This window comes from Mesoplodon bidens (assembly GCF_964165515.1).
Source record: "Mesoplodon bidens genome assembly, chromosome: 3".
Lineage (NCBI taxonomy): Eukaryota > Metazoa > Chordata > Mammalia > Artiodactyla > Ziphiidae > Mesoplodon > Mesoplodon bidens.
The window spans coordinates 6,652,035-6,673,005 of record NC_138178.1 but is presented as its reverse complement, the minus strand read 5'-3'; the positions used below and the strand labels follow the sequence as shown (position 1 = coordinate 6,673,005).

The 20,971-nt window shown below is 39.4% G+C and overlaps 1 protein-coding gene across 2 annotated transcripts in view; it reads right to left on the bottom strand.

Annotated features, from left to right (window-relative positions):
* ITGA8 (integrin subunit alpha 8) overlaps window positions 1-20,971 on the bottom strand; it is a 192,596-nt gene that overhangs the window by 71,860 nt on the left and 99,765 nt on the right. For both annotated transcript variants that reach the window (XM_081229189.1, XM_081229190.1), the window contains exons 16-22: window positions 15,901-15,956; window positions 15,335-15,489; window positions 13,865-14,002; window positions 13,306-13,373; window positions 11,562-11,709; window positions 4,644-4,736; window positions 9-88 (exon numbers count right to left, since the gene is read on the bottom strand). In XM_081229189.1, coding sequence (XP_081085315.1) covers window positions 9-88; window positions 4,644-4,736; window positions 11,562-11,709; window positions 13,306-13,373; window positions 13,865-14,002; window positions 15,335-15,489; window positions 15,901-15,956 — 738 coding nt within the window. The remainder of the gene's footprint in view (window positions 1-8; window positions 89-4,643; window positions 4,737-11,561; window positions 11,710-13,305; window positions 13,374-13,864; window positions 14,003-15,334; window positions 15,490-15,900; window positions 15,957-20,971) is intronic.

The following is a 20,971-nucleotide window of genomic DNA, read 5'->3' as shown; positions in this document are numbered from 1 at the left end:
GGTCTAACCTTCTGATTTGGAGATCGAAGGTAATGCTTGTATTTGTTTTCTCAAGTCGTGGAACTGCAAATCGGAGGCCCAGAGAAGACTAAAAAAAAAAAAAAATCACAAGACACTAAGTTTATGACATGGGAGGAACCTTATACACAGCATAGAAATCTTTTAAAGTCATCCCTGCAAATCCCCACCCTAGACTGCTGTCCCTTTTTCTGCTTCTGCCTTGGGGTAGCTGAGACTTCGGGGCCCAGGCAATGTGAGTCCCTACACATTGTGGTTCCCTCTCTTCATTTATCCTCCTATCAACTCCTTTCCTGCCACCTTCTCTATGTGCTAAATTAAAAACAACCTAAATATACGAGAAGAGATTGATTTAGAAAACTGTGATAATTCTGTTTGATGGACATTTATGTCATCATTGAAGTTACATCTGTGAAGCCTATGCCATGTGGAAAATGCTTCTAATGTAACTATGGTGAAAAAAGGTTGCAAAGTTGTATGTGCCATGGTTTCACCTATGGTTTTAAAAGGCTACCAGTGGAAAAATTACTGTACAGGAGTGAGGGTGTCTTGTAAGAAAATACACCAGGATAATATGCTGCAGTTAAGGTTGTGAGTGTATGGATTATTTTTTCCACCTTTCTTTCTTTTCCAAAGTTTTAAAACTGTTCTTAATATTTTTACAGTTTGAAAACAGCTTTTTAAAAACCTGGAGAAAAGTGAATCCAATGATAATATAAATAAGGAAGTAAAAATAATAGCTAAGACATGTAATTATATTACTTATGCTCTCATGCACTGTACTAAGCCTTATATGCAATGTCTCATGTAATCACGACATCCACACTACGAGGTATACTGTGAATGCTGACATTTTACAGTCCAGCAGCATTCTGAGGATTAGGGAGATGAAGTGCCTTGTTCCAGGTGCAGAGCAAATAAACTCTAGATTTGGAACTGAAATCGCTACAAGCCAACTCCAGAACCTGGAACTCACAGCCACTACACTATGAGAATCAAACCAGCAATCAAACTCGTGTTATTATGAACCAGTAATAATATGAACTAATAATAAACCATCATTTTTATCATAAATCATCATTTCACTAGCCCTTGCCGAAGGAGCTGCAAGCCAGGTACTGCCCTGGTGGCTTTACATATACCATATCATTGCATTGCTCCAAACGTTCCTACAAACAGGTATTCTCCCATCTCAGTGTGACTTGCCCAAGGTATCACTGCTGATCAATGGAGAAACTGGGATAATAATTAGGGTGTGCCTAATTATTAAGCCTATACATCCTTATGCCCCAGCCAGGATGAATTCCTTTATAATTCCAAATGTGCAATTTTCTGTCAGACCTCTGGGGCTTTGCACATGCTCTTCTCTCTTCTTTAGAAACTTTTAAAGTCTTTCCCTGCTTTTTCTACTTGCAGGACTTCTCATGCGTCAAAACTCAGGGCAAGGGATCCTCCTGCAATACACCCTCCAAGCCCACAGGCCAGGTCAGGCAGAAATGTTCTCTTTATTCTTTGTCTCCTTTGCTACTCACCCATGACTCAACCTATGATGTTGCTAAATTTTAAGTTTCTTATGGAATGGGGATTGTACATTTTCATCTCAATATTATCAGACTCTAGTTTAGTACCAGGCATATAGAAGGGGTGTAATTAAAAATGGTGAAAAAGAGTGTGCCCTTGTTTGCACACTTCCAGTGATGGGGAGCTTACTATATTGTGGGGAGGCCTGTTTAATGTTGGTCTTTTATTATTCAGCACGAGATGAGGATACCCTAAAGGTGTGACAATTTCATACTGATAAGAGACATATGTTCTTAACTAGAACCAAAAGCCAGATCTCTGGGCATTGATTCTAAAGAGCCTTTGTTGAGCCACTATTTTTTTTTTTATTATCCTACTAGAGAGACTTTGTGAATTTTTACAAATCTTATCGGTATATAAATATTTTACATTACTAAAGCTATTATATGAAAATGATGTTACTACTTACAAATCAGAAGTAAACTTCTGAATACAACCTTGAATGCTTTGTTAAAATAAAAAGTCACTTGAAAACTACTTTTTAAAAAATATCAGGACTGGGATAATTAATCCTGGCAATTTGTGATGCTTTTTAATAGTTAGGACTACTTTTAACATTTGGAATTTTACTACAACCCATTAAGAGTATTCTTTTAGAAGTACAAAATGAAGAAGTAAATAAATCAAAGCGTTTTATAACAAAACAGAATGCAATAAAATTTGATGTGTTTAAGGGCATTCAAGGGCGAGATAAGAAAGCTATTAGGTTTCTTCTACTATAGACCTCAGAGATAAACGAATACAAACAATTTACTTCCTTGACTTCTAAAGATTATTTGCTGGTAAAATGGATTGACATCTTTTCACAAAAACACATTTGTGGCTAAGACCACACTGCCATTTTTACCCTCCACTTTGAACAACACTGGTGTCCAGTTTTTGTTCCAAGATTATCCTTAGTTATTGATGACCTTAGATGATTTCTGGTCTGGATTTAACCCTTTTAATACTGAAAAAGGAATGAGTGCCCAGTCACCTATAGATGCTAACACCATTACCACCATGTCAATTCATTTCTGTCTGGCCTTAGGTAGACCTTTTCCTATCAAATTGGGTGGCTGAATTTTTCTTGAAAACTAGCCAAAGGATTTATTAGCTTCTAGATAAAAGGATTCTAATGAAAAATGTTCTAATATCTCAGCTTAGACATCCCATTCTATCTTTCATGGCTTTGTTGAAAAATCGCATCTGTTATTCATTAGTTTTTATCCAATTTTTGCAGACCTGCTAGAACGTGGGCTTTTTGTTGAGGCCTGGTTCGAATCCTGGTTCTGTTCTTCACTATGTGAGACTTTGGGTAACTCATTTGATTTCTCTGAGTCTCAGTTTCCTCATCCATAACACAGGAGAAATACCTGACTCATAGGATTGTTGGTAGTTGTGAAAATTAAATGAGATAACACACACAAAACACCCAGTGATGGAATTATAACACAGAGGGCAATCAATACATGCTAGTTAATAAAAATCTATTATAAACATTTACCTTTGATTTAAATATTTACTTTTTTGACCCAAGAAGTGAGTTTACTAGACTACAGCTTGGCATATCTTTTAAATATTGAGGATGAACGGAATGATAATCAATTTAGAATATAAAAAGGCAAACATATTATTTTAGCACAATATCCTAGATTATAAACTGGGAATAGGTGTTACTGGATAGAAAGTTTCAAAAGCTCAAATAAATATGAGAAACACTGGGCTAGAAGGTTTCCTTACTGCAGAACTTCTCAGCACCTTTAAAATGAAATAGGCACCTGAATGTCCCAGGGGAGGATATGATTCTCAGCAGTGACTATAGGGCTCCCTTTTAAAGGCTTGCCTCAAAGGATTAACACTCTTTGGAAGACGCTTTGGGAAGCTGTTCTAATACAAACCTACACACTTACATATTTCCAGGAAGGTTTTTTCAAACAGGCCATTTCATTATCAATGAATCATAAGCATCTAATTTAAAACAGAGGAATACGTATGTTTAATTTGTAACACTTAATTACATAGTATTTGCAGATTTCAGGGTTATTTTTTCCTGATTTATGACTCCATAAAATAATGATTTCTCCTGTGATATTTATTACAAGGAGTTACTCTGTGTATACTTAAACTGCAATGGCATAAAATGAATTTATTGACTACAAGTAATTCTGAATGGGAAGTTCCTAAATCTGGAAACAAAGAAAGGAAAAAAAGACTCCTTATTCTTTCATAAGCCTGTTACAGATCATGATTGATCCTTTCTTTTTTCTTGCTATAAACAATTTTCTGCATTATTCTTTATCAAGTAAGATGCATGGAAAATACAGACCTGGTAAAGCTGTTTTAAAACCTGGATTATGGTAATATTTTAACAGGAAAACACTGTGAATGATATTCACATGGGAGGTATATCTAAAGTAAAAGTTTAATCATCTTTGCTAAAATTCTTAATTCTGTTATTTCCTTTTTTTTTTTTTTTTTTGCGGTATGCGGTCCTCTTACTGTTGTGGCCTCTCCCGTCGTGGAGCACAGGCTCCGGACGCGCAGGCTCAGCGGCCATGGCTCACGGGCCCAGCCACTCCGCGGCATGTGGGATCTTCCCAGACCGGGGCACGAACCCGTGTCCCCTGCATCGGCAGGCAGACTCTCAACCACTGTGCCACCAGGGAAGCCCCTTAATTCTGTTATTTCTTAAATCCTTTACATCGTAGTTCTTCTTGGATTCAAAGAAAACATTTGTAGTGAAATTCAAAGAAAAAATACTCGAGAAAAAAATCTGTAGTAAAAAAAATAGTTTTTAGAGATTTGTTGAGACTGAAGACATATAAGACTGATGTCAAAAGAAAAGGCATATGAAAGTATTCATCATTTTGTGTATTTTAGCTCAGATTGTCCACTCAGTGTGGGTTGTGATGCAAAATACCACCACCCTGGGAATTTCCTGCCTAATTGGTTTTAGTTGCCAGGTGCTAAATTGCTGAGTGCTAATTGGGGGGGCTTTCCACTAGTTCTCTTTAAAATTCAATTAGACAGAAATCAGTTAAGTGCATCTGGTTTTCTCTTACATTTGTTCCAGCCACCATAGGGTTCCCAAGGTCACACACCACCATTCGGGTGACGTTGTCCATCTTGTACTCACAGCTCAGTGGTCGCAATGCCTGCAACGGGAAAGAATACCAGTGTGGAGTCAGGGGCAGAATAAACGACATCCTGTTGCAAAAGCAATGCTGTGGGCCAGGCAGCTTCTCTTGATTTCAAACACCTGTATGAGTGCCTGAGCCCAAGGGTTCATGTGTGACCATCAACTCAGAAGAGAAGCTTGTGGGAAAAGACCGAAGTTTAATTTTAAGAAGAAACCTGTTGGATGGGTAAACACATTTGTTGTGTTTCATTGAGGAAAAAAATGCTTAGTAGAATATATGTGTGTGTGTGTGTGTGTGTGTGTGTGTGTGTGTGTGTGTGTGTGTGTGTGTGTGTGTGTGTGTGTGTGTGTACACACACACACACACACATATATTATTTTTTTTCTTTTTTTTTTTTGGCTGCTCCACGTGGCATGTGGAATCTTAGTTCCCTGACCAGGGATTGAACCTGCACCCCCTGCAGTGGAAGCGCTGAGTCTTAACCACTGCACCGCCAGGGAAGTCCCTGAAAATGCTTAGTAGACTATTTATATGAACATTTTTGAAATGATTTGCATTACTGTTCATGTTCAGTTTGGGCCATGAAGATCATGGATAATTAAACATAACTAAACAAATTAATTTTTGCAAACATGAAATGACAGCAAGATGTATATTATAGATTATCCTACAGCCCAGTGACATTTGCAAGAGAATTGCTTTGGACACAAATTTCTCCATACCATGGTTCCATTTTGAGATTACACACCCAATCTTAGTTCAATCCTATAAATACTTAAGATGGGAAGAGAACACTTTTTTATGTTTACCCACTGTTTTTCACCTCCCATCTTGCCCCATATCCTTTTCTGATTAGAATGTATAAAAACTCAAGTTTGAAGAGGCACTTAGAACTATGTGCTGGAGAAGGTCTCAAGGTTACAGCCGACGGGCTTATTCTACTTAGCCTAATGTCCTTAAGGGTCATCCATATTGTAGTATGTGGCAGAATTTCCTTCCTTAAGGCTGAATAATATTCCATTGTATGTGTGTACTGTATATTCATCTGTTCACCCATTGATGGCCATTTGGGTTGTTTCCACCTCTTGGCTATTGTGAATAGTGCTGCTATGAAAATGGATGTGCAGATATCAGTTGAGATACTGATTTTATTTCCTTTGTATATATACACAGAAGTGGCATTGCTGGATCATATGATAGTTCTTTTTTGAAGTTTTTGAGGATGATGTAATTTTTAAGGGGAAAATTTGGGGAGACTGTTGTTTTGCTGATTGTATGAGGTGGTGTTAGTGTATTTCTTAATGGGCCCCAGTTCTTGAAAACTGCTTTGTTTAACTGGGCACCAGGAGCATCTGATAGCTCAGGAATAATTTTTTGATTATTGTTCATTCATTTTGGAGATTTCTTTGAGGTTCAAAGAATTATTTTAGGAGATGATCTGGATCTTTAACTGCATTTTTGAGTCCATTGCCAAAGCCTGTTATTTGTACCATAATGGCAGTTTAGTACACAAGGGAAAATAAGGGTTATATTTATTGCAGCATTTGTGTTTGTGTTTAAAATATTGTTTATTTTAGCAAGAACAAGATTGTGATTCAACACTGGTTTCAGTTTAGTGGAAAAAACTGAGATTGTGGTGTTTTGCTTTCTAGTCTTCTGTCCTATGTTTATGTGAAAAACAAATGAAAGGAAAACAGTGAAATCTAGTGGAAAAGGAGTTATTAACCTATGTTTGTGTTATTATAAATGTTCCTGTGTTTAAATTAATGGATCTTTACAGTGGAATATTATGCCAGAATTACAAAGGATGTGTTATATCTGTGAGTGTTGATCTGGAAAGATAGTCTATGAAACGTAGACGTAGAGATGGAGGTGTGTATGTGTGGGTAGAGAAAATAGTCTGCAAGGATATATAAACTGAGCGGAAAGAATTAAAAGTAATTTCTATGTGGTAGCATTAAAAAAAAAAAAAGTTACACCCGACGGAGGGGAAAGTAAAGGAGGTTTATCTTTGGACTCCTGTCCTCTGCTCACAGCTCTCCCTTGTGTCTTCAGGCTAGAAATCCACATCTGGATCTCCGCCCTGAGCCCCTTTCCATCTTTCAAAACTTCATGTCCCTATGGCCCTGCTCTTGCCTTTGGTAATAGCTACATATGTTCATCCATTATTTCACTCTAACTTGTTAAGTGCTACTGATATATTACCTGTCAGCCTCATTCCCAAAAATAAGCTTGTAAACTGAGGACTTTCACAAAGGACCCCATGAGAGGACCATGGAAAAGGGTTCCAAATACGAGGACCACTTATCCGTCTGTCAGCTGTATCGAAATTTCATTTAAGGAAGTAATGTGAATTTTCAAGGATAAGTTTCAGAAACCACCTCCTTTCCATTCTTTCCACATGGCTGAGAAAAACCAAGAGCCAAAACCAAAACAAAGAAAAGGCAAACAAACCCCAGATACCGAAGTCAAGAGCTCTGTGGGTAAATCATACGCTTTAAGAAAATAAGCTTAAGCAGGCAGGGTTTTTTTTGTATGTGTTCTCTTCCCAGTGCCCAGAAAAATGTCCAGCACAAAGTAGTAGACGGTGTCAGGAGATACACAGCAAATGTAGCTCCCAATCTTTCCTACAAGGAGGCTGAAGTGAAATGGACTAGCACACAGCTGAGTATAAAGCCCTCTTCCTGCCATCAGCCATTGAAAGGTCTGTTTTAACTCATGAGAAAGAAATGAAATCTCTGATATTCAGAGGCAGCATTTAATACCTGCTCTTTCCAAAGAACCCGAGTGACATGTTAGTATCCTGAGGAGGTAAGAAACATATGTTCCAAAAGCTGATAATATTTTTGCTTCTCAAAGGTAGCTTTAGCATGTATTCAAGTTCTGAAGGATCCATAACTAACCCTAATTGTACAGAGATGTTTTGTGTTGGGATTACTAACTCAATCCTGAAAACAGGAAAAAAAAAAAAAAAAAGAACTCAGCAAAAGCTTTCCAAAATATCCACGTGTCCCTTGAATATAATTCAAGGATTTGGTTTCTATAGTAAATATTTTTATCTTATCTGAAGGTTGAAAGTCATATGTACATTTTTTCCCCAGCTTTCTAGAAATAGCTTTTTCACATCAATCAGAGATCTCTTCTCTCCCCAGATTCCCCACCCTTTTTCTTTTTTTAACCTTTATTTCCTCTCTCTGAGTGGGAGAAACAATGATTGTTTTTCTAGATATTTCTAGATTATTTTTCTCAGCTGTTCCTGGGACTATCTTGTTCTCATCCATTTATAGCTCTTAGAGTATTATTCATTCACTGAAAATATTTACTGTGTACCTGCCACTTACCAGGCACTGATCAAAAAAAAAAAAAAAAGAAAATAACACCCTTGTCCTCCTTAAATGTCCTATTATTATAAGAATCCTAATAAGGAATCACAAGCAATTGTAACAAGCAGTGGAAACATACAAATAGAGTTTGTTAAGTTTCATGAGGGCAGAAATTCACAGTGATGGAGGAGGACAGGCACATAGAAGTAAGCAATCAGAGAAGACATCCTGGAGGAAGTGACATAACCTCATAGGGGGCCTGGCAGCTCAGTGGTTAAGAAGACGGGCCTGGACCTGACAGCTGAGGTGTCAATCTTGGTTCTGCTACGTAATAGCTGTGTAACTTTGGGCATGTTTCTGAATTTCTCCTTATCTATACAACAGGGATAATGATAGCCTTACCGTTTCTCTGTCAGGCTGTTATGAGGTCTAAGAAAATTGAATACTTGCAAGAGCACAGAGCAGAGCCCAGCTCACAGCAATTGCTTGGTGAATTTCAGCAGCCTCAGTCGTTATTAGGCCGAGGCCTGAAGGGTGAGTAGTAAGAAGTAAGCTGGGGAAAGGGGATGAGAGAGTAGAGTTACAGAGGGAACAGCAGGTGTGAGCTCTCTGTGGCAGGAGGGCGCATAGGTATTACAGAAACAGAAAAGAAATCCCATCCCTCTAGGACTAGGGTGGGAGGTAAAGGAAAGAAGCAAAGACTCGTGATGAAGCTGAGGAGGTCAGCAGGGGTGATGTAATTAAGGGCCTCATAAGTCATCTCAGGGCTTTGTAGGACTCTATCCTACAAGCAGTGGGGAGCTAGTGAGGGTTTTCAGCCAGAGAGTGACAGGGTCAGATTTGCATTTTAGAAAGAGGGCTTCCCAGGGCTTTCCTGGTGGCACAGTGGTTAAGAATCCGCCTGCCAATGCAGGGGACACAGATTTGATCCCTGGTCCGGGAAGATCCCACATGCCGTGGAGCAACTAAGCCCGTGAGCCACAACTGCTGAGCTCGCATGCCACAACTACTGAGCTCGTGTGCCACAACTACTGAAGCCCATGCGCCTAGAGCCCGTGCTCCGCAACAAGAGAAGCCACTGCAACGAGAAGCCCGTGCACCACAATGAAGAGTAGCCCCTGCTCACCGCAACTAGAGAAAGCCCAGCAACGAAGACCCAACACAGCAAAAAAAGAAAGAAAGAAAGAGGGCTTCCCATGCAGGGAAGGGGCTGGAGGCTGGGAGATGGGGAGATGAGTTAGGAGACTGGTGTAGCCATCTCGGGAGAAGATTGTGCCAGCCTGGAGGAAGGCAGTGACCGTGGCAGTGAGATGGAGAGAGGATAGGGTTGGACAGGTATAGGACTGACTTAGGCTTTAGAAACTGGGTGGAGACTGGCGTGATTCTCTGAGATAGGCTAGAGACAGGAGGAGGAGTGTGGGAAGATGGCGCCTAGTTCCGGATGCACTGAGTGTGAGGTAGTTTGAGGCAGAGGAGTGGAGCATGTATGAGGTCCCTTGAATAGACACATTCATAGTGACAGAATGTGGAATGCTGGGTACCAGCGGCTGGGGAAAGAGGGTAAGAGGGAGTTGGTGTTTCATGGGTACAGAGTTTCAGTCTGGGGTGATGAAAGTGTTCTGGGGATGGACGGCAGTGATGGTTACACAACAAAGTGATTATACTTCATGGCGCTGAACTGTACACCTCAAAAGGGTTAAAATGGTACATTTTATGTTGCATATAGTTTACAACAATAATAATAAAAAGATAGAGCACGTGGGCCTTTATTCCTAGAAAAATTTAGAAGGTCACCGAAAAGAATTGCAAAGGCTGGCTCCGTTAAGGTCTCCAGAGAAAGAGATGATCAGCTTCTGCATTTTTGAAAAGATGAATGTTTTTAGCCAAAGAACAACAAAACTGACAATCAGATAATCCCTCATACTTTTCCCCTTGAGAGAAAATTGTTAAAAAAAAAAAAAACTTGAACCAAGTATAAATAAAAAGAGACACAAACTTCAAACTGCTTAACAACAAAGAAGGAATTAGAATGTGGCTTAGTCATGTCAAATCAAATTCTGCCCAAGGGAAACTGATGGAGGAAAAACAGTTAAAGACTCATTGGAGATTATAGATAATGTCTGTTATAATGCTTAAAGCCAAAGATAGAAATGATAAATGTTTCCTGTGTTTTCCACCCAACAGTGAACAGTAAACTAGATGTTTTGCTAGAAGAAGAATATTTTGGATAGATGCTTTGTTTAACAAAGTCAGGGGTGCAGTGACAGAAAGGGGGTTGAAATAAAAATATAGGCAGAGCCCTGGAACATTTTTTAAAATAACATACTTGAGCTTCATTGTTTGTTTGTTTATGTATTATTTACATGTAATTATTCTTAAGTGATATGTTCCTGCAAATTTCTTCAACAGAAACTCATGATGATTTTACAACTGTCAAAGATACTTGATTATTGCTCCTCTGGGTTATTTTTTCACTGAGAAGATAATTCAGTCAAAACATAAGTCATGAGACTAGAGGTGTGCACAGAGAATTTTGTATTCCCCACATTTGTAAATGCCTTTCAAATACTGACATCACAACCGTTGTTAGCATTTCTTTAGAGGAATTATTTTTCGTTAAATTATTTGATCATTAGAATGTGCACGTTCCCAAGAGGATGCAGTTTTTGGAAAGTAGCAGAACTTTAATAAACTTCAGTTAAATGAACATATCCATCAGCAAGAATTTAAATAACACTGATCATGCCGACTTCTACGTGAAGCGCCAGGATGACTATGAAAGTGTGAAACTTGGTCTCTGCCCTTAATTGTGAGTCTGGGTACCTCTGAAACCAAGGGACTCTCTCTGTTATCCTTCAGTGTATTTACAATGGTTTTAGAGCAGAACCTGAGGATATTCTGAGTGGGAAGATCCATATTGTGATAAGGAAAGGAAATCTATAAAAAGCATTGTCGTCAGTTTAACAAATAGTGGCATTGCAGGACTGGCAAATGACAAAAACCTGGCTTTTTCTTGGTCCTGGTCCCGAAAAGGTGGACCAAGAAAAAAGAAAACGTGAAACGTGTTTCCTTTCCAGTGCCTGTCTAGGCTGTTTTCGGTGCTCAGCTGGGATTGGTCAGACCTTCCTCCATAAGCAGTAATGAAAACCAGACCTCCTGGGACCTGCTTGAAGCATAAAGGAACTCAAAGGCCAGAAAACAGCCAGGGAGGGTGGGAGTTAGCTTGGGAGTGTAGCGGATGGATCACATTGATGAGCTGCTTCTTTCAGACAGCTGTCTTCCGTGTTTCAGCTCCCAATCTTGGGCCAGTTTATCTTTGCACCGTGGCCAAGAAAGATATTAATACTGCTTAAGACCATCTTCCTTTCTGGGCCGTTGCTATTCTGCTTAACAAAATAAGGTGACATTTTGTTTTCTTTTATTGGGGAAGAAATCCTCAGCTAAGATGACTTAACATGGATTTGTCTTCAAAAATATACCGAGCTCTTTCCTCCTCCAGATCACCTACAGGCATTACCTTGTTGCTGCGTTCAATCCCAACATAATCAGCCTCTTCTGGAATTATCACAAAGAGCTCAGCTTCGTAGGCACCTTCCCCTTCATTTCTCGCGTTGATTATGAGCATAAGGTGGTTTTCATCTCCAACGATGACCTGATGCTTATCTCTAAAAATGCAGTTTAAAAAGAATCATTAGGTACTATATGCGTCTCTGGATTCATGGATATTTTATTTAAGGACTTACAGGAAGATGTAAACATGCAAGACAGGGAAAAAAAACAAGATGGATCGGCATGAGGGGGTGGTGAGAAGAATCAAAACTATGTCTAGATGAGAAGGACAGGAAAACATCCAGCGGTGTTCTGGTCAGTGTTTAACAACCAGCGCTTCAAACTAGTGGTTACCAGTGGAGGAGGGGGCAACATGGGTGGGGGAGGGGGAGGTACAAACCACTGGGTCTGAGACAGGCTCACGGATGTATGTACAACTCAGGGAATAGAGCCCCTACTTTGGAGTAACTGTAAATGGAAAGTAACGTTTAAAAACTGTATAATAGGGCTTCCCTGGTGGTGCAGCGGTTAAGAATCCTCCTGCTAATGCAGGGGACACAGGTTCGAGCCCTGGTCCGGGAAGATCCCACATGCCGTGGAGCAGCTAAGCCCGTGCGCCACAACTACTGAGCCTGCGCTCTAGAGCCCGTGAGCTACAACCACTGAGCCCGTGTGCCACAACTACTGAAGCCCGTGCACCTAGAGCCTGTGCTCCGCAACAAGAGAAGCCACCGCAATGAGAAGCCCACACACCCCAACGAAGAGTAGTCCCCGCTCGCCACAACTCGAGAAAACCCGTGCGCAGCAACGAAGACCCAACGCAGCCCAAAATAAATAAATAAATTTATTTATTTATTAAAAAAAACTGTATAATAAATAAGGTAACAACCAGTTCTCAGAAACAAAGAAAACCAGGATGTGTAGCATTTGCCGATTCCAGTGGTGTAAATCCTCCCACTGTGATCAGTTTCAAGCTCCCAACATCCTTAATGATTTGCCAGCAAAAATTCCCAAAAAGTTGACAATTGGCTCACAAGCCAGGAGGAGACGGCTTCAGCACATCCCTGAAAACATCCCATAGGAGGAAGATGGGCAATGGGAAGAGGGGGAGAGAGGTGGTTTAGAAAGTAGGAGGGGAGCTGAGTGTGACGCAAAGTGGAAAATAAGAGGGAAGAAAGAGGCAGATGAAGGAAGATCTCAAATAGCTGATGGTGAGGTATTCTGAGGACATTTAATTCACTCCAAACTCCAAATTGAAACAGCATTTGGAAATGCCTACTCATGACCCTTAATCAAAGCTATTGCTTCGGACACTGGCTAGATTATGAAGTTTGGAAAAAGTCCCCTTGAGAGGTTACCAAGAAGCTTCCAAACCCTGGCAGCAAGATAGTTCCTGGGGTGGGGATGGGTTGAGGCAGCTAGAGAGGAGGGCAACCGGAACCACCAGAGATGAGTTAACTTCAGACAGAAACATTTCCCCCCACTTTTGGTGAAGGATGGAACGGCTCAGGCAAAGTCTTGGGGTGTGTCACTTGACACCAATGACAAAGGCCTAAACCACAGGCTAACCCAAAGTGTAGCCAAGCGCAGAAATTTCACGCAGTGCACTTATTTTGGTAGTGGCTGGAAGTGTATACTTTCTCCAGAGAAGCTTTAAGTGAACACCTGTATGCCATTAGATAAAATGGACAAGTTTATTTATTTAAACTTACGGTCTAGCTGACAGCTTCAAGTCAGGAATGCACATGTTATCTTCTCCACAGTCGACCAGGATGTGAGCCTGTGTTGTGGAAAAACATGTATCAGGAAGAATCTGGGAAAACCTGAATCCCGTCCTTTCTCTTGAAAATGATGAATGATCCCATAAGTTAAACCAAAGCTTTCCTTTCACTCTGCATGCGTCTACCTAGCTAGAAACTCTGTTCGGCAGTGACCTCCCCTTATAGGCTAGTTTACTTAGGAGCCCGATTCCAATTCATTCTGAAATGTCTGTAAAGAATGCTACTCTGGCCGATGTTTTGAGGATTACAGGCTGTACTGCTTCTATTACAGCCACATTTTGAACAAATTAAATCTTGGTTCCACAAGGGGAAGGGCTTCTGAAAACACAGGGATGCAGTGTTTCAGGAAACATGTTCAGAAAATCTCCCAAATGGTACAAGTGTGTATGCAAGAATGAAAACAAAAGGGCCTGGATTTCGTCTTAAGGTCACAGGAGCAATGCCCAGGGCCTGATTGAGAATATACCATCAAAGACGGGCCAGGACCTACCTGTTTGGTAACAGTGTTTTCCCTGTAGTAATTCAATATTGGTTTCACCTCCAGACCTTCTTTAAAGGTGGATTCATCCAAACTGTAATTCAAACTAATGTTGATTGGAGACAATTTATCTCGGAATTCAGTTTCATCCTAGGGAAAATAATCATAAACTCAAGAAAGGCCCTGTAAAATGGCTGCAAGATGTTAGTTGGTGAAAGGCAGGCAGCATTTGACTCTGGCCATTAAAAGTGAACGATGAAGTAATTACCACCCCAGCGGGCCTAGGCACATGCTGTGGACGTGGCATAGAGAAGCTAGTTTAATGAATGTATGTTCAGAGTTGGAATCATTTAGGCTTCGTTGAAATACATGCTTCTAGAAGCAATCTTCAGGTTCTCCAGATCTTCAGCAACTCACACGGATTGGTCAAATTGCACAATTAAAAATCAGATGCACAGTAAATGTCACTGAAAGTTGCGTGAACTGGGATTTTTATTTTAATGAGGTTGGCAGAATTTGTAAGTCCCCTTGGCCTCAGAGGAAGAAAACCTCTCGATTCTCTTCCTTTCTTATCATCTCTTTAAGTCCTTGTTTGCACGAACTTCAAAACACCTTCAGCACATCTGAAGTTCCCTTAGAAAAAGCACCAGAACCTTCCTGGGGAGGGAGCGGGTAGCACCAGCAGCAAGACCTGAACACACAGGAACTCCCAAACCATGGAGTGGGCATGCCACCCTTCAGCTGGGTGCCAGTATCAGTCATAATGAGACACGAGGGCCGTGCACCAGTTTTTCATTCTAGCATGTGTTTGTAAACTCTGCCTTCTACAGGTTTTCCCTTACTATATCCCCTCAAAGAGGAGACCAAATGAAAAGAGGCTTCACCACCTCATCACTGGTAAGAAGATGAAATAACTGTATCATAACACATTTTGGCTTTTTATTTCATAGTAGGTTTAGGAGTTATTGTAAAAATACATTGCTTTAAAAATGTAATTATAATTTACTTTTAATAAAGCCTTTGAATGCCTCACCCTTTTCCTAAGTTGGCTCAGAAATGCACATTGATAAAATCTGGCCAAACGTCCTCACGTAGGATAAAAATTCAAATAAATTGTGTCTAACTTTTATGTTTTTTGCAGGGAGGCAGTTAGAAATGAAAACCACCTGAGTTAGTACTAGTACTAAAGAGTGTATTCAAAACAAGAAGAAGCTTAGGAGCAGAAACTCACACAACATTGTAAATCAACCATACTCTAATAATTAAAAGAAAACAAAGCAGCAGCTTAGGAATTAAAAGCAATACATAATTAGGTTGGCTGAAGTCAGGCTCAACAGAGGAGTGTGTGGCCTTAAAGATTTCTCCTATAAAGTGAAAATAGATGTGGGTCTATGTGAACCACTGTGATGTTTAAATGGAGAAAAATGGTTGGAATTTGGACTTCAGTGTTAGAGGCCAGAAAGGTGATTCTGGAACACTTACTCGAAGGTAAACGATGAAATCCTGGCATTGGAGGGATTTCTGCCCCTTTATCACGAGAGGGAAGACGACATGTGACTGATGATTATCAAGGAAGAGCGTGCGTTTAACGGCTCCTTTTTGTTTCAGGGAATCTAATTGCACCTCGGCAGTCAGGCCTAAAGGACAGACAGAAAGCAAATATAATCCAGAAAGGAAAAGTATTCAGTGAATGTAGCGCTTTATCAGAGATATGAATTCCTATTTCAACTTGCTTATTCAGGAAACATTTTTTCCATAGTTGGGATCAGAAACAATACATGAGCTGCAAAGATTTGATAAAATACTCCCCAAGCTAAAAAACTTGTTTTATAATGGTTTTACACAAAAAGTCATTTCCCCCATAATTAGGTCTGTTCTTACAGACAGTACCAATTATTCAAGGACTATTTATGTAGAAGTTCCCATATTTATAATAGAAATCTTGGTGCTAATGAAGAGCTCTTTGAAAGCTTTATATGGTCTATGCAATGCTTACTGTTGACTTTTCCTGATGTGATATAGGAGTGGAAAAATGAAAATATGCTCACCTATTGTGTTTGAAATGCTCTGGCCCGCCACAGATGCACACACTCTTAAAGAAAAGCTAGGGAAAATAATAATCAATAATTTATTGGTTAATAAACTTTTTCAACTGAAGTAGCAAACTTCCTTTACCTTACCCCAGATAAAACGAATGCTTTATTTTTCCTCTATACTTCTCTTAGTGTACACACACACACACAAAACCAAACAAATAAATATGCATATATTTATTGATTGATATATATACTTATCAAAAATATATTTATATACATATATATATCTGACAATTCTCATACGATTAAGAAAGGTGACATTATTACATAGGAAGGTAATACTTAAAATATTACTAGAGGTCGATTGATTTAATCAGTGGATTAATTGATCAGTTACTTGCTGCCTTTTTTCAAGAAATGCATGTGAATATCTTCCATGTGCCACGGAGTGAAGAATTGGACAGAACAGCAGGGGGACAGCGAGTGGCAGAGCCTGGAGGTGAGCAAGCATGGGACCCCAATTGGAGGAACCTGAAGAAATCGGGTGCCTTAGAGAAGGATGGGGAAAACTGTAGGAAGCCGAGGCTGGCTGGGTCAGTAGGTAGGGAACAGGGCTTTGAAAATCACGTTAAAGAATCTGGATCAAGAGGTGCAAACTATTAGGTATAAAATAAACTACAAGGACATATTGTACAACATGGGGAATATAGCCGATATTTTATAATAAGTATAAATGGAGTATAATCTTTACAAATTGTAAATCACTATACTGTATCCCTGTAATTTATATAATATTATACATCAACTACACTTCAATTAAAAGTATTTGGATTTAATTCTGAGAGGCATGGAGCATCACGGTACGATTCACCCATAATCCACTCTCCGTGGAAGGAGATAAGAACTCAGGCAGGTACTTGCCAGGAGTGGGATATAATTTGAGGCAGAGACACCAGAAGAGGGAAAGGAAAAAGAAAGAAAATGGGGAGCGTAGAGTGACCGTCTCAGGCTTCGTAAGCACAACAATACAGTGTATAAGGTCAATAATAAAAGGATGGGGCTTCCCTGGTGGCGCAGTGGTTGAGAGTCCGCCTGCTGATGCAGGGGACACGGGTTCGTGCCCCAGTCTGGGAAGATCCCACATACTGCGTAGCGGCTGGGCCCGTGAGCCATGGCTGCTGAGCCTGCGCGTCCGGAGCCTGTGCTCCGCAACGGGAGAGGCCACAACGGTGAGAGGTCCGCATACCGCAAAAAAAAAAAAAAAAAAAAAAGGATGGATATGTAGGAGAGACCCTTATAGTTTTGCCTTGAACATGCCCTAAACTCAATCCAGGGAGGTGCCTGCTGTGGCTTGTAGGATGGCCTGCACTTGGGTCTATCCTGTGGCCTTGGAGGGAATGAGGACTGGCCAGTGGTCTCTGCCTGACTGTTGCATGTGCTGACCTCCCTATGGAAAAATGTCAAGCTCTAAGCGCCAGCATTCAAGATGGGGCTTTTTCACATTTCTAAGAAAGTAAAAATGTAAGAAAATACTTAAGTATGATTTAATGACAGCCTTAACGTTTTTACTAGTAAATACTCTAGTATGATTTGAATATTTCCACAGAATCCAAAAGGAGTAAATAATCTCTAGTCGTGCTTTAATTATGTGTCAGCTTCCTGTGTCAGATATAATGAAGATGTGTCACATCTGGGATTCATCTAGCTCCCGTGACCTCAGTCAATGTCTCCCTTCAGGGTAAGTAATTTGTCACATACCATTAAGCCAAACGTTTTCCGAGATGTCTTTGCTATTTCAAGTGTTTGTACCACTTCCCCTGAGAAATCATGAATTCCAACCCACTTCCACTTCAATTGGAATAATTCAAGAAAGATGAATAGTTAATCACATCTTTAAATTTTGTAGCAGGTCTGGCTTTCAAAACTGGAATTTTTTCTGTGTCTGACTTTTTTGGAGGTACTTGGGTACATGTTAAAATTGTTGACCGTTTTTCTATTCATCCTTATACTGAATAGACAAAACTCATTAGCTTGTATATGATAAATTCCTATTTGTAATAAAATTATCATTATATCTATAGATAAAAATAATTTTACATACAGTATTTTGTCTAACACAATTGAGAAGCAATAAAAAATTTTTGCAAACGAGATAAAGTTATGAATGTGAACATTATCTCCTCCTTTTGAAAAGAATTTGATTGAAAAACGATGTCATCAGCTGAAGGGTAACTCGGTTTATAAATTATATGTCAGTGTTATTCTATACTTCTTAGTTCCCCCTTTCTGTTACCTTTATATCATTAAGTGGACGATTTTAACTTTTTTCATACAAGTTTAAATAACTGCTACGACTTACTGAATTATTGATAATAGCACTCCAACCTAAACTTTTTGGCTTATAGATGTCTTTAGCAGAAAAGAGTTGCCAAATTATAACTTTCAAAGCACTGTCTTCTGATCTAAAAAGAAAACCTCACTGAAGCATCCATTCTGAATTTAGAACATTTATATTATGTTATATATAAACACACACATATACATCATATGTTTTATATAACAGATACTTAGGTGCACTCACAGGTCTATACCTAATTATAACACACACTTGTTGTCAGAGAAAGCTGTGAATTATTATTAAATTAGAATTTAAATTTCAAACTAGCATTTATGATCATAGTCAATATGAATAGGTCTGACTGGAGTGAAAAAACTCCATTAAACCAGCCCAGATCCCTCATCACATAATTTCTAAATGAAACTGTTGGGCTATACTTCTGGTGCTTCAGAAGGCAGGACAGTACCTTACAAATCCTCTAATACTAGTCCTAACCCAATGCAAGAAGGGTTAGAATAATGACCTGGTGATGTAATGGTGCTCATGGCCACATATGGGAGAGGAGGAATGAGATAAATGTGAAACAGGACTTAAAAGTACAAAGCAATTCATTTTTCAATCTAACCAATTCAGTACTCGTTCAGTGATGGCAAATATCAGGTTTTACATAAAGTTAGGCATATCTGAAAAGTTTTTCCAAATTTGAAAAGGGGATAGTTATTAACTTTTATATTTATAAAATAATTTTTTTACCAAATAGTTTTAATCTTTCTCATTAGATAACAATTATGTGAATATTTATGGGTTGGCTTTATTTTTTTTTTTTCTAGTTTAGAAATGCAAGTAGCAGAAACTTTATAAAATTACACAACTGGGCTTCCCTGGTGGCGCAGTGGTTGAGAGTCCGCCTGCTGATGCACGGGACATGGGTTCGTGCCCCGGTCTGGGAAAATCCCACATGCTGCGAAGCGGCTGGGCCCGTGAGCCATGGCCGCTGAGCCTGCGCGTCCGGAGCCTGTGCTCCGCAACGGGAGAGGCCACAACAGTGAGAGGCCCGCCTACCGCAAAAAAAAAAAAAAATTACACAGCTGTTTGAAAGGCAGAGAAATTCACATTGAGGGAAATGGAGAACTATTTCCCAGTTAGAGGTTTACTTAATAGTTTCCAGATGTACAATACAAGATTATACCAAATACAGACAAAAATTACAGAAAAGAAAATCAACAAACGCTTTTCAATCATTTTGAAAAAAATGAGCTAAATTCCTATAATAAATTTAAAAAAGTATCCGAGAAACACATTCGAGACTGAACCCGCTGTTAATTTTCCATCTTCTAATACTCTGAGTTACCCATTCAAAATTTTTGGATGTGAAAATAAAACATCTTTCAGGAAGGAAATGGATGCAATAGAATCAAATAAATAATTGTAATTGTAATTTGCCCACATAACAAATTGTATTTTATCTAAGCAATCTGATTTAATGCAACAAGAGTTCGTGAAAAGAAGGAAATTTTCTTGTTAAAAAGTAATATTCATGTCGATCCCAAACTCCCAATCTGCTATATTTAAAATAAAATGCCTTTCCATGAAAAAAACAATTAAAAAATAATTTTTTTAAAATAAAAAGGAATATTCTTTCCATAAAACCAAACATCCCACAATCTGTTAAAAAACACTTAAATTTTTTTAAAAAATTCAAAAACTGAAAAATCCTGAGAAAAGATGATCTAGTTCGTAGCAACATTTCACACCAGAGTGTGCCACACACATATGCTTTAAAGACTTCAGTCTAGATGTCCATTCAGTGATGAATGTGCGGGCAGAGGACTATTGGGCGAAATACCAAAGTTTTAATACTTGTGCCCAAGTAGCACTTCTTGTTCATTTCATGTTCATTTCATCCAGGGTTAGGAGAGATGCTAGCTAGCTCTTTCACATATTTTCTCAGATCAGGTTTTCATTATAATATTTTATGGTTTCATACCATTTTAAAATGTGCTCAGGGCATTTCCCAGCTACTTTCAGAAGCTGCTTAAGGGGAAGACAGGCCTCCCTGAACCGAGAGCCCCCAGCAAAGGATGTTTTTCAAAGAATTCTTCAGGGTCCTCCACACCCCCATCCACCACCCTCAAAGGCTTTGACTCCAGTCTGAACCCGTGTCCAAGGCCATGAGCAACGTGCTGAAACTGGCTTCTATGGGTCTAGACTGGTGTGTTCTGCATTCTGACTTTCTCAGGAACTGACCATATCATCTGAAAATGGAGGTAAATCTCAAATGCTTCAAATGTTTGTTGATTTTTCAGAGAACATACACTAAGGCATTACCCAATATGACAGACTTCTGACCCTGGAGGACCTACATATTGAGAAACAAAGTGGCATTTTCTTGAGTTGTGCTACAGCCAAGTTCCATTTCTTACTGCCTTCGGGTGACTGGCCAGATTCACAAGGAACATTCTCAGAAGGTGTATGAGCCTGTTTGCCTACAGGCCAGGCAGAGAACTATTCCTGATGATGAGATCATGGCCACAAAAATATAGTTGAGGACACAAAAATCTCTATTTTTATAATGTTTACCTTCTGTCTCATTGTATACAGATGTGAGGTTATAAAACTGACATCTATTTTCAGCACAGGAAACCAAGTAATTTAACCCAAGCCTGACTATTTAAGAAAAAAAAAAAAAGGACAATACATATGTCTGAAAAGTGGTTTCCATATGCATATGCAAATACAAGAATC